This window comes from Bufo bufo, chromosome 9 (assembly GCF_905171765.1).
Source record: "Bufo bufo chromosome 9, aBufBuf1.1, whole genome shotgun sequence".
Lineage (NCBI taxonomy): Eukaryota > Metazoa > Chordata > Amphibia > Anura > Bufonidae > Bufo > Bufo bufo.
The window spans coordinates 44,739,029-44,753,829 of NC_053397.1; the positions used below are offsets into that span (position 1 = coordinate 44,739,029).

Consider the following 14,801-nt stretch of genomic DNA (forward strand, 5'->3'; position numbering starts at 1 on the left):
TTCCCATATAACTATATATCATTCTGCTCCGCTCCTCCTGCTCTATAACCTGCTGCCCGCAGTTTAGACACCATGTTTGACATGACAGGTTCCCTGTACTCTCTCAGGACTGTCTGGCAGGCCCCATGAATATCGGATTGTAGAAAATAATGAATATCCCCAGTTTTAAAGGGAGTCTGTCACCAGGAACGTCACCATTAAACCAGACACAGTGGGAGACATTTATCAATAATGGGATAATTTGTGCCAAAAAATTGCTAACATTACAAATCAAAAGTGGTTATTTGTTTTACTTCATATATTAAAAGGCGCACGACACTTTTGAAATGTGACTTTTTTAAATATAAACTTGATTATCGGCCTACTTCTCTTCATTTGCAACATTTTAACTCCAATAGCACAAAAAAAAATTTAAACAGACATGCGCCATTTCAGCCAACCCTGCCAGACCGCTCTTGTGACTTTTGAAACACATTTGCGACATTTCCACTGGTAAATGGCGACTTTTGTCTCGGACTCAGGATGTTTTTGGTGAATGTCAATTTATTGACAAAACCCTGTTGTTTAGCTCATTTATTATACATAAAAATAAACGCGGCCTGTTTTAACCCTTTCAGTACCGGGCCACTTTTCACCTTAAATCCCAGGCCGATTTTTGCAAATCTGACATGTCACTTTATGTGGTTATAACACTTTTACTTATCCAAGTCATTCTGAGATTGTTTTCTCATGAAACATTGTACTTCATGAAAGTGGTAAATTTGAGTCGATATATTTCACCTTTATTTATAAAATAATCCAAAACTTAACAAAAATTTAGAAAAATTAACACTTTTCTAAATTTCGATTTCTCTACTTTTAAGACAGATAGTAATAACCATTTTATGAAGTATCAATCGACATTCCCCATATGTCTTATTTATGTTGGCATCATTTTGTAAATGTAATTTTATTTTTTTAGGACGTTAGAAAGCTTAGAAGTTTAGAAGCTATTTTTCTAATTTTCAACAAAATTTCCAAAACCATTTTTTTAAGCACCAATTCACTTATAAAGTGATTTTGAGGGGCTTACGTAATGGAAACCGCCCATAAATGACCCCATTTTAGAAACTATACCCCTCAAATTATTCAAAACTGATGTTACAAACTTTGTTAACCCTTGCGGTGCTCCACAAGAATTAATGGAAAATGGAGGTGAAATTTCAAAATTTCACTTTTTTGGTAGATTTTTTGTTAATAAATTTTTTTCTTGCAACACAGCAAGGGTTAACAGCAAAATAAACCTCAATATATATTACTCTGATTCTGTAGTTTACAGAAATACCCCATATGTGGTAAACTGCTCTATGGGCACGTGGCAGTGTTCATAAGGAAAGGAGCGCAATATGGATTTTGGAGGCAGATTTTGCAGGTTTCTTCCAATAAAATGTTGCTTTAGCCCCAAATTTTTCATTTTCACAAGGGTGAACAGGAGGAAAAGCACCGCATTATTTGTTACCCATTTTCTCCTGAATACGGCAACACCCATATGTGGTGGTAAACTGCTGTGGGGGCACATGGCAGGACTCAGAAAGGAAGGAGCGCCATATGGCTTTTGCAGCGCAGATTTTGATGGATTGGTTTTTATGGGTGATGGATTGGTTTTATGGGTTTTTATTGTCTTATGTGGGGGATCATTTTTTTGATTTTTTGATTGGTACCATTTTGTGGTACATAAGACTTTTTGATCGCTTGGTATTAAACTTTTTGTGAGGCAAGGTGGAAAAAAAATGTCTGTTTTGGCATTTTTTTTTTTTTTTTTACAGGGGGCATATAAAGTGTCTACTTTTCTTTTTTTCCCTATTTTTTAAAAGAACATCCAGGTTCTGGATCTCACAGGCTCTCACGGAAGGCAGCCACGATGCCTAAAGATGGCATCGAGCTGCCTTCCCTGCCATCTGGTCCCTGTCACAGCAGTGCGGGGACCCGATGGCCACACAGCACCCGGCAGGATACCACACGTGCCGCGGTCAGCGCTGACCGCGGCAGTGCAAGGGTTAATGCGCAGGCATCGGTGTTTTCACCGATGCCAGCGCATACAGCAAGGGTCCAGCTATCTGTGACTGCTGGACCCGTGCAGCTGATCAGAGCGCTGGTATCCTACTGGTTAATACTTACCTATCACTTGTTCCCACGACGAGTTGCTTTTTTTTCCCTAAATGTGACTTTTTGACAAAAAGTTGCATCTTTCTGCCATAAATGCGACTTTTTACACAAAAAAACCACCACATCAGCTGGTGTAATTGTCTGGAACAATTAATAATGAGGCGTAATATATGCCAATTTCATAGCCCCACCCACTTTGTCAATTATAACTTATTTCTGGCATGATGCATTCTTTATGGTGAAAATTCTGAAAATACTGCTGATATATTTGGGGCAAATCAAAATGCCATTCTTTTTGGCACATTTTATGCCATAATTCTGGTGCAACATGCTTAGTAAATGTCGCCTAGTGTCTTATAGGACTAGCTCAGCTGAACGTAATGATACCTTTTACTTAGTGATCTGTTGCTTCATTCTGGAGAAAAAGTACTTTTAATCCATATGCAAATGAGCAGCTAAGTGCACTGAGGGCGGTCTCAAGCCACTCTGTGCACTCTTGCTCCTCCTACTTCCTCTGCCAGCCCCTGCATCTCCTTCTTGAATGACAGGGTCAGGTTCCTGCTTAGTCGTTACACCTGGCTCTGTCCATCAAGAAAGAGACAAAGCTGGTAGAGGAAGAAGGAGCAAGGGTGCACAGAGTGTCTTGGGCCTGCCCTCAGTGCACTTAGTTACTCATTTGCATATGGATTAAAAGTACTTTTTTTCCAGGGTAAAGCAACAGATCAGTGAAAAGTATCAGAGTCTCATAACTCAAAAGTTTTTATGGAGCAAAAGTTTGAAGTGTCTTTTTGACATTGGTTTTTATCGGTTTTAGGCCTCTTGCACACGAACGTGTGCTCCCCGTGGCCGTGCTGCGGCCCGCAAATTGAGGACCGAAATGCATGAACGCCCACCGCGGGGCAGCCACAGCGGATCACAGACCCATTCACTTTAATGGTGCCGCGATCCGGCTGTTCCGCAAAAAGATAGGACTCCGTAGTGCTTCCGTAGGGTTCCGTTCCGCGCTTCCGTTCGGCACCATTCAGCATCTCCGGATTTGCGGACCCATTCAAGTGAATAGGTCCGCATCCGCAATACGGCAACGGGAAGCACACGTTCGTGTGCAGGAGGTCTTAGTCTGGATTCAGTTTTTTAGCATATGGCAACATATGAGACAGGCATGCAAAAAAATAAATAAATAAGAACTATAGACCCAAAAATGTCACCTTTTGGTATACAACTGACAATTTTCTTTAAAAAAATTGTCAGTTGTATACCAAAAGGTGACATTTTTGGGTCTATAGTTCTTTTTTTTTGCATACAGTTGTATAGTTGGATACTTTGGGGGCAAGAAGGGCAAGAACACAGGAAAGCCACATTTGTCTCATTTGTGACCGCTCTATTTTATGGAAGCTGTAGTCTCATGGGACAGATGCTGCTGAACTTTATTTAAATGCGATTGTGAAACCCAGTTGCGCCATGCGTTCACCAAATGTGTGTGTATTTCTATCCTTCGCAGCTTCTTCTCTGGTGAGTGGATTAAAGAGCCGCTCCTGCTTTCAAACAATGTTTCCTGGACAGCGCTAATCTCTGCAGGTAGATTAGAAGGCAGGGTGCAGCGGAAGGATCTCTTTTTGCCAATGTTTGTCTTGTTTTGATTAGAATTCAGCCATAGATTGCAACCTTGGTGATATCCACAGCCAGCCCTGCAATCCGCACATTATTTGCGTAAGGGGTTAAAAAAACAGTAGCAGTTTGCAATTGTTTTTTGTAATGTATCTGTGGGGTACATAGTAACTGTCTATAAGGGATGGTTCACATCACGTAAACGCAGCACCCCACATTCTTGTATCCTGCACAATCCTGGGAAAAAAGTATACTTTTTTTTTTTTACAATGGAACTCTATGGTGAACGGACGCCACTGTAACGTGATGTGAACCCACCCTAAGTGGGCGTCCCATGAACATCAACCTACAGTGTTTATCAATGGCTGACTGAAGGAGGTGGTGGGATGAGGACCCCTGTTCTTCCAGCAGGTGAGTTGGGACCCCCATCTATCAGACATGTATGACACTGGTACTCCATAAGTGTCCGTGGCATAAAAACTTTCTAACATAAAAAACCCACAAAATACAAGAAAGTTGCATCGCCTATGTCGATAAATGAGAGACATCTGATTTCAAGGGGTTGTCTCACCTCAGCAAATGGCATCATATCATGCAGACAGAGGTAATACGAGGCTCTTACTAATGTATTGCTATTATCCATATTGCTTCCTTTGATGGCTGGATTAATTTTTCCATCATATTATACACTGCCCGTTTTCATGGTTACGACCACCCCGCAATCCAGCAGTGGTGGTCATGCTTGCTCATTATAAGAAAAAGGGCCGGCCTCTCTGGTGGCCGGGACTGTGAGAGTGCACATAGACCGGCCCAGGGGCGTAGCTATGGGCTCAGGGGCCCTGGTGCTAGAGTTCAGCTTGGGCCCCCCCTTCCCTCATTGCTTTGTGGTCACGGGCAGGAAAGCACATAGCCTTCATGGTGCCTGAGGCAAAAACCTCACCCCCGCCATGCCAAATTCTTGGCCTAACCCCTTCCTTCCAGCCAGAGGGGTAACTTGACCAGCATGCACTTTCTATAATGCCAGTGTCTTTTTATGTGTCACAAGGGTCTTTGGGCCCCTCAGGCTCCTGAGCCCGGTAGCGACTGCTACCTCTGCAGCCCCTATAGCTACGCCCTTGGACCAGCCCTTTTTCTTATAGTGTACAAGCACGACCACTGCTGCTGGATTGCAGGGTGGTTGTAACCCCTGGATACGAGCAGTGTATAATGTGATGAAAAAATGAATCCAGCCAGCAAAGGAGGCAATATGGATAATCGCTATACATTAGGAAGCGCCTTGTATTAACTTTCTCTACATGATAAATGCCACTTACTGATGTGAGGCAACCCCTCAAAGGCCTCCTGCCCACGACCGTATGGCTTTTTCAGTGTTTTGCGGTCCGTTTTTCACGGATCCATTGTTCCGTTTTTTGTTTCCGTTGTGTTTCCGTTTCTGTTCCGTTTTTCCATTTCGTTTTTCCGTATGGCATATACAGTATACAGTAATTACATATATAAAATTGGGCTGGGCATAACATTTTCAATAGATGGTTCCGCAAAAAACGGAACGGAAACGGAAGACATACGGATGCATTTCCGTATGTGTTCCGTTTTTTTGCGGACTAATTGACTTGAATGGAGCCACGGAACGTGATTTGCGGGCAATAATTGGATAGGACATGTTCTATCTTTAAACGGAACGGAAATACGGAAACGGAATGCATACGGGGTACATTCCGTTTTTCTTTGCGGAACCATTGAAATGAATGGTTCCGTATACGGACCGCAAAAAAAGGCCAGTAAACAGGGAAAAAAAACGGTCGTGTGCAGGAATATGTCGCCTATATTTTTTTCATCTAGTTAAGTTATGATTGTATTTATTATTATTTTTAAAACCTTGAACCGCGATTATGGGGGCTGATATGCTTTTCAACAGCCGACCCCGGGCCATAGACACAATGGTCAGGAGGGAACCTCACCGACATCTATGGGAAAGTTTTCTAGGCATGCTGTGTGATCTATGCAGAGGTCAGGAGGGAGTAGATAAGCTGTGATATCGCCTACTGTGAATGCAGATCCAGTGTTATCTATACAGACATGTTATCTGTCATTGTAATCCTGCATGTGATAAGGAGATGACTGGTGAAAAGTAATCTGTACAGACCAAGAATTGGCAGCTAGTATTAGGCTTAGTGGCCACTGTGTGAAAACTGTAGGGTTATTATTTTTTTTTTAATATAGATATATACAGAAAATAAAAAACAACAACATATAAATAACATAAAAAGGTGATCATTTTCTGATGACACATCCCCTTTAAATGTCTGTATCCCTTCTTCTTAGAGAAGTGTGATCAAGACTAAATCCTTCAGTAAGATATTGCGAGTCTCCAGCGACTGCATATTTGTGTATCTGGTTAATACAATATCTGCAATGAATCGCTTGCTATTTTGGTAAGGTAAATCAATCCACCGTATGTCTAATCAATCCCTCCTTCAGATATGCTGGCTCCGTTCAAGGCAATAAGTTAATGTGTCAAGGAGTGTCAACAATGCAGCATTTCACAGGACTGCTCTATAGAAATGCTCTGCTGGCACTGGAAGTAATGTCCGCCGTAAAGTCAAAGCTAAGCATATTCTAAATCTGAAGCACGCCTGACTTCATCTCTTTCTCCTCTAGGTTACCATGCCTAATTTCAGCCCGCTGACACTGTGCATCTCTGCAACAAGCTTCGCCATCTCCCAGTTCCTGTTTCACGTAGGAAGCTATCGCCTCTCAACGCGTTTTACTCGCGGCTTCACCAAGCTCAGTGAAAAGCAGAAGATTGAATGGAATTCCAGGTACAACTGGGGGAGAGGAGCTGGGAGGACTGGTGACGTATCACGTAGAACCGTGTTCACTAAGTGTGACGTTTCAGAACAATTCATAAACCTCTAAGGCCCCTTTCGCACGGGCGAGTATTCCGCGCGGATGCTCTGCGTGAGTTGAACGCATTGCACCCGCACTGAATCCCGACCCATTCATTTCTGTGGGGCTGTGCACACGAGCGGTGATTTTCACGCATCACTTGTGCGTTGCGTGAAAATCGCAGCATGCTCCTCTTTGTGCGTTTTTCACGTAACGCAGGCCCCGTAGAAATGAATTGGGTTGCGTGAAAATCGCAAGCAAGTGCGGATGCGGTGCGATTTTCACGCACGGTTGCTAGGAGACGATCGTGATGGGGACCAGATCATTATTATTTTCCCTTATAACATGGTTATAAGGGAAAATAATAGCATTCTTAATACAGAATGCATAGTAAAATAGGGCTGGAGGGGTTAAATTATTTTTTATAATAATTAAACTCGCCTTAATCCACTTGCTTGCGCAGCCGGCATCTCTTCTGTCTCCTTCTTTGCTGATTGCAGGAAAAGGACCTGTGGTGACGTCACTTCGGTCATCACATGGTCCGTCACATGATCTTTCACCATGGTGATGGATCATGTGATGGACCATGTGATGACCGGAGTGACGTCACCACAGGTCCTTTTCCTGCAATCAGCAAAGAAGGAGACAGAAGAGATGCCGGCTGCGCGAGCAAGTGGACTAAGGTGAGTTAAATTTTTTTAACATTTTTTTTTAACCCCTCCAGCCCAATTTTACTATGCATTCTGTATTCAATCTACAGAACACCGATCCCAAGCCCGAACTTCTGTGAAGAAGTTTGGGTTTGGGTACCAAACATGCGCAATTTTTCTCACGCGAGTGCAAAACGCATTACAATTTTTTGCACTCGCGCGGAAAAATCGTGCATGTTCCCGCAACGCACCCACACCTTTTCCCGCAACGCCCGTGTGAAAGAGGCCTAAATCTGGATTTATTAGCTCACTGTGTGATGTTTGATTGATGCCCCATTATTATAAAATGTACTATAGATGTTTGATAGCCAAGGAGGTGTCATAGGCCGCACAAGCGTCTGTCAAGTTGATTGCTGGCTCATTGGCAGCAGAAATGCTCTGCTGTTTTGCATTATGGAAACTTAGGGGGTCATTTATTATACTGAAATACGCCTATATTAGGCATATCTCAGGCGCAGACGGCGGTGCAACGATTTGTTGTGGTGCTATCTGCAACTTCGGCGCGGAAGGGGACGGGCCTGCTGGCCCCTCTCATTTACCATTTTAGGCGTAGAAAATGGTCTAAATGTAAGACCGCTCAGAAGCTGTCTTACATTTAGAACTGGCACCGGATACGTCGAAGTTAAGGAGATGCCGGCGCCTACCACCGCCAGTTTAGGGCTTTATTAAGACCGCTGTCTAAAACGCCGATCTTAATTAACGCGTCCTTTAGTTTTATGTAGATGTAACTTAGGCCGCATGCACACGACTGTATGTGCAAATCGCAGATCCGCAAAATACGGACGCGGTCCATGTGCCGTCTGCATTTTATTTGCAAACCCATTGTATTCAGTAGGTCCGTGGTTTGCATTTTGCGGACCTAGTATGTCTTTTTGCGGAACTGACCTATGGATGCTGAAAGCACACCGATGATCCCCATGCTTTCCGCATACGTTTGTCCGGTCTGCAAGAAGATAGAACATTTCCTGTACTTGTCAGCAAAATGCGGACCCAATAATGTCAATGCGTGCGCAAAAAAATAAGAATGCAACACAGACCTCATCTGTATTTTGCAGATTCACAATTTGCAGACCGCAAAATGGATATGGCCGTGTGCATGTGCAACATAAGTAAAGCTCATTTGTGAAGTTGTGCACTCTCTTGTGCAGAATTGGACCTTTTGCACATAGGGGCAGGTGTGGCATTTCTGGGGCCCCAAGCAAAGTTATATCTATGGGCACCTATCACACCGCTAAGCTCCTCTCTGTCACAATGCAAAGCTCTGCCCCATGACAATGCTATGCTCTGCCCCATGACAATGCTATGCTCTGCTCCGTCACAATGCTAAGCTCTGCCCCGTCACACTGCTAAGCTCTGCCCCGTCACACTGCTAAGGTCTGCCCCGTCACAATGCTAAGGTCTGCCCCGTCATATTGCTAAGCTCTGCCCCGTCACAATGCTAAGCTCTGCCCCGTCACACTGCTAAGGTCTGCCCCGTCACAATGCTAAGGTCTGCCCCGTCACATTGCTAAGGTCTGCCCCGTCACATTGCTAAGCTCTGCCCCGTCACAATGCTAAGCTCTGCCCCGTCACAATGCTATGCTCTGCCCCGTCACAATGCTAAGCTCTGCCCCGTCACAATGCTAAGCTCTGCCCCGTCACAATGCTAAGCTCTGCCCCGTCACAATGCTAAGCTCTGCCCCGTCACAATGCTATGCTCTGCCCCGTCACAATGCTATGCTCTGCCCCGTCACAATGCTATGCTCTGCCCCGTCACAATGCTATGCTCTGCCCCGTCACAATGCTAAGCTCTGCCCCGTCACAATGCTAAGCTCTGCCCCGTCACAATGCTAAGCTCTGCCCCGTCACAATGCTAAGCTCTGCCCCGTCACAATGCTAAGCTCTGCCCCGTCACAATGCTAAGCTCTGCCCCGTCACAATGCTATGCCCTGCCCCGTCACAATGCTATGCCCTGCCCCGTCACGTTTCTCATCCATTGTGATCTTTCAGCATGCTAAAAAATGATCGCTCCTCATTAATAGATCTGTTTGTATATGGAGTCATCTACTCACTAACCATCTCATACCACCCTCTTGACCAAGCTTCTGTCCACCATCTTTAAATGTAATAACAAGGAACGATTTAAATCAAACAAGTAACCACCGCAAATACGAATGATTATCAATGTTTATAAAAAGCGGAATTTTCGTCGCTAACAAGACGCTACATCTTCGATTTGTATTGTGGTTTCTATGACATCTGCTGGTGTAATAATACCTTAATACAGGATGGTGCAATTTATCTTATACAAAGGTTAGTAAAACTGGTTGGAGCCAGTAGGGCAGAACAATGGCTACCATCTGTAATCCTCCCAGTCAGCAATACAGGCCATAGACATAGAGGCTTTCTTTTGGCAAAGACACAAGACTAGGGGAGTCAAGGGTCAGGCATGGTGACGTTTACACTGCCTGGTCCTGTCAATCAAAGTGCAGAGGGCACGGCTGTTGCAGAGAGAGCTGAGCCTCTAGGTGTAACGGTAACGCCCCCGTTGCTCCTACAAGCTAATTTGCGTATATTACAAGTTCAGTTTTCTCAGAAATAAAGCCACAGGTGGGGATGGGCAGAAGACTGCTAGCTTCTGCTGACCTGCGCACATGTAACAGGTCGGCCTGTTTCGCTAAAGTGACTCTTTGACAGAAGCCCTTGACTGATAGAGGGTGGCCTTTTTGGTGGTTTTACTACATTGTGCCTGGCACTTATAGCCTCTTACCACAAACCATTTAATCTCAAGCCCAGCATCTATGGGACTACCTGAATATTCTACACAGGGACCTAAATCTGGCTATGCGCACTAGCTAAATGTCAGTGGAACCAGACGATTTCAGAAGGATCAGCTAGTCAGGTGGGGCCCAAAGCTCGTCCTACAAAGGAGGTGTTGGCATCAGAAGGCTCTGGGCCAGGAGCTGCAGTGAAGAGAAGTGCCGACCATTGGTGGTACGGCTAGTGCATCACCCACTAAAGGGGCAGTAGGTATGGCTGAATAAAGCACCTGGCGGGTGCCATCATCTCTTGGTGCGGCTGTGAGCCCTCCAGCTGGTGGTGAGTGCTAGTCATGGCCTGCTGCAGCACGTAAACTAGAATACAGCCTGTAGGCCTTCTTCCTGCATGTCTACTACTCAAGTGGTTTAGTTCTGCTGAAACACAGCTGACATCCCATAGCCAGGTTAAAGTGGTATGCATGGCACTTGTGCATGTAGAAAAAGGTGCAGTAGCACCAGGAGCAGCGTGCACCCTGCTGGGGGTATGCTAAAGTAGAAAGGCAGCCGGCCAAGCGAAGAAGAATAAGCCTGAAGCAAGTCCATGTCTTGGGACTGAGAGCTGCAGCCACTGCAGCTGTTGTGACCTGAAGATGACGGCATGAGTAAGAAATGACCTGCAGTGCCGTGGTTTGGGAGGAGAGGGAGTCATCCTCTCCAGATATGTGCAACTGAAGCAGCAGAAGACAGCTGAAAAAGATGAGATGGCCCTGCCAACGAGATAAGTGTAAGCGATGGCAACAGTGACAACCAACATCCAGTGACAACCAGTATGACCAAAGTGACAGAGGAAAAGCTGAGAGAAGCAGCAGAAGGGGTCAGTGATGGTGGTCCAAAGAAGAGCCAACCCCCTGGTCTGTGCACCAGCCCTTGGGAAAGTGTAACAGCGGTTAAGCGAGTGCAGATGACATACCTCAGCACAATCACACTATTGCATCTTTCTGATTCATTGAAATGTCTGGGGCCTTTTTACTCTGCGTCAGGTCCTCAAATTATGTTGTCTGCTAGATTGTGACTACTGCACAATTAGCACTGACTGACAACATGGGCCTATGTCGCCATATGGGATGTTTCTGGGAACTTCCGAAGTGTTATAACAAGCCATTTCCGGGCCCTGCTATCCCTGCAATGCACAAATACATTGCAGCTTAGAATTTCACAGACTGGTATCTCTGAGTGTAACATGATGTGCCTTTGGGAATTTTAAAGTAGCTTTTCCCTTCTGTCTTGGCAACTTTGCAAGTTAATGTGGCTCTTTGTGATGCTGAGCTGAAAGAAAGGAGCCCGTTGTATAGGAGGTCCTGAAGCTAGATTCTTGTGGGTTAGAAAGCAGAAAAATCACATATTTCACGGCAGCAATTAATAATTTGTTATTTCTGTGCCTCGAGTTATTGCCTCCAATAATTGACAGAACTTCTGATTGCAGATGTGTTTTTCTATGGACACCTTCGGGGGCAATTTTTTTATGATTTGCATTCGACTCGTTTTGGACTAAAAATCTTTTTTCAATTGGTCTTAATTGCAATTGTTCAGCCTTTTTTGAGATACAAGGGTTAAAAAAAATCTGTCTATTTGCAGACTGACGTCAAAGCTCAAGTGGAGTCTTATCTCTGATCTCCCGACTTCATAAACACTAAGGCTGGGTTCACACCTGAGCGTTTTACAGTGCGTTCCTACGCGCTGTAAAACGCTCAACAGGCAAAAACCAATGATTCCCTATGGGCATGGTTCTCACCTGAGCATTTTACAGTGCGTACGAACGCGCTGTAAAACGCCCTACGCCCCAAGAAGTACAGGAGCTTCTTTGGGGCGTATTGTCGCGCGTTCCCGCACATAGATTAGCGGGAACGCGCCTAAATGGGCGTTTGCTTGTTTCATCGCGCGTATGTAAACGCCCGATAAAAACACCTGTAAAAAGCGCATACAGAATACTCTCAGGTGTGAACCCAGCGTTACTCACTGGCGTTTCTGGGTCCGTTTGTGAGATCCGTTCAGGGCTCTCACAAGCGGCCCAAAACGGATCAGTTCAGCCCCAAAGCATTCTGAATGGATCAGTTTGGATGTGTTTGCTCTCTGTTCCAGTCAGCGTCCTGACTTACAATGTAAGTCGATGGGGACGGATCCGTTTTTCACTGACACAATATGGTGCAATTGAAAACGGATCCGTCCCCCATTGACTTTCAATGAAAGTCAAGACGGATCCGATTTGACTTGGACCTTTTATTAAAAGAATAATGCAAACGGATCCGTTCTGAACGGATACAAGCGTTTGCATTATTGGTGCGGATCCGTCTGTGCAGATACAAGATGGATCCGCACCGAACGCAGGTGTGAAAGTAGCCTTAGGCTATATTCCTACCAGTTTGATAACTGAGTGTTTAAGGTCAGGAGATCAGAGATAAGTCTTCACTTGAGCTATGGCAGAACTCAGGAACGACATTTGGCAAATAGACTGATTTTTTTAACCCTTGTATCTCAAAAAGGGCTCAACATTTTCAATGAAAATAATTTTAGCCCAAAATGAGTAAAATGCAATCATAAAAGAATTGTCCATATCCTTAGGCTTTAACCAATATCATAATTAATTATATTCCCATCTATGATATCAAACCAGTTCCTCGACTGCTTTCCCCAGAAGGTACCACTTGGAACCGAACCCGAGTTCAGTTTTTTTACAGTAGAGATTAATTTATGAAGTTATTATGAGAAGTCTCGCAAAATAATAACTTTGGCTCTTCTGAGCCAATACATATTAATACTGTACGCAGCGCTATTCAAACGAAGTATTATGGGAATCGACTTTGGATGTTTCATCCACATAATTAGTGTAACTTGTAACGAGCTGAATTCAGAAGACTACTGGCATCCTGTTACCCAAGGTTCTGGCACGATCCATTCTACAGAATTCTGGAGCAGAAGTCTTGCGCCCCATTTGTTAATTGTTGCGCGCTCTCTTATTTTTCTAGCTTGGCTTAGGGTGATGGCGCCCAATGCAGTTCTGACTTGCAGTCTGGATGTAGTTTTTTATTGTAGCAAGCTGAAATTAATGAAATCATTCCCACTATGCAAAACACCAGGGTTTAACGAGGCTGCTAAACTGAAAACTGCATCCTGAATGCATGTCCGAACTGCACCCTTAGGCCCCTTTCACACGAGCAAGTTTTCGCCCGCAGGTGCAATGCGTGAAGTGAACGCATAGCACCCGCACTGAACCCTGACCCATTTGTTTCAATGGGTCTGTGCACATGAGCGGGTTTTTTTTATGCATAATTTCTGCATTGCGTGAGAATCGCAGCATGTTCTATATTCTGCGTTTTTCGCGCAGCCCTGGCCCCATAGAAGTGAACGGGGCTTCAGTGAAAAACGCATTGCATCCGGGTGCGATGCGTTTTTCACTGATGGTTGCTAGGAGATGTTGTTCCTTGTAAACCTTTAGTTTTTTTTTCACGCGTGTGAAAAACGCATCAAAACTGATTGCACCCGTGAGGAAAGAACTAAAACACTGACCCCCAATGCAGACAAAACTGACTGAACTTGCTTGTGAAATAGTGCAAGTTTCACTGAACGCATCCGGAGCCAATCCGTATCGTTCGTGTGAAAGAGGCCTTGGGGCTCTTTCACACGAGCGGATACCGTGCGGGTAATCCGCTGCGTGAAAAAGAGCCAAGCCCCGCTCTGGACAGCAGAGACACGGAGCATTAACATGATTGATAAGGCTCCGTGATCTTTTTACTACAAAATCACGGTGACAACTTTATCTCACTGCGATTTTGTAGTAAAAAGATCACAGAGAGGCACGGAGCATTATCAATCATGTTACTGCTCCGTGTCTCTGCTGTCCGGAGCGGGGCTTGGTTCTGTTCCACGCAGCGGATTACCCGCACGGTATCCACTCGTGTGAAAGAGCCCTTAGGCCTCTTTCACACGGGCGAGTTTTCCGCGCGGGTACAATGCGCGAGGTTAACGCATTGCACCCACACTGAATCCGGACCCATTCATTTCTATGGGGCTGTGCACATGAGCGGTGATTTTCCACGCATCACTTGTGCGTTGTGTGAAAATCGCAGCATGCTCTATATTGTGCGTTTTTCATGTAAGGCAGGCCCCATAGAAGTGAATGGGGCTGCGTGAAAATCGCAAGCAAGTGCGGATGCGGTGCGATTTTCACACATGGTTACTAGGAGACGATCGGGATGGAGACCCGATCATTATTATTTTCCCTTATAACATGGTTGTAAGGGAAAATAATAGCATTCTTAATACAGAATGCTAAGTAAATTAGGGATGGAGGGGTTAAAAAAATAAATAAAAAAAGAATTAAACTCACCTCATCTACTTGTTGGCGCTGCCCGGCTTCTCTTCTTCTTTGATGACCTGGGAGGAAAAGGACCTTTGGTGACATCACTGCGCACATCACATGGTCCATCACCATGGTGATGGACCATGTGATGAGTGCAGTGACCTCACCAAAGGTCCTTTTCCTCCCAGGTCATCAAAGAAGAAGAGAAGCCGGGCAGCGCCAACAAGTGGATGAGGTGAGTTTAATTCTTTTTTTATTTTATTTTTTAACCCCTCCATCCCTAATTTACTTAGCATTCTGTATTAAGAATGCTATTATTTTCCCTTACAACCATGTTATAAGGGAAAATACAAAAATGTA

The 14,801-nt window shown here is 44.6% G+C and overlaps 1 protein-coding gene across 2 annotated transcripts in view; it reads left to right on the forward strand.

The window, feature by feature from the left end:
• Window positions 1–14,801, forward strand: part of TLCD4 (TLC domain containing 4) — a 59,077-nt gene that overhangs the window by 17,075 nt on the left and 27,201 nt on the right. For both annotated transcript variants that reach the window (XM_040406612.1, XM_040406613.1), the window contains exon 2: window positions 6,409–6,569. In XM_040406612.1, coding sequence (XP_040262546.1) covers window positions 6,415–6,569 — 155 coding nt within the window. In that variant the 5' untranslated portion in view covers window positions 6,409–6,414. The remainder of the gene's footprint in view (window positions 1–6,408; window positions 6,570–14,801) is intronic.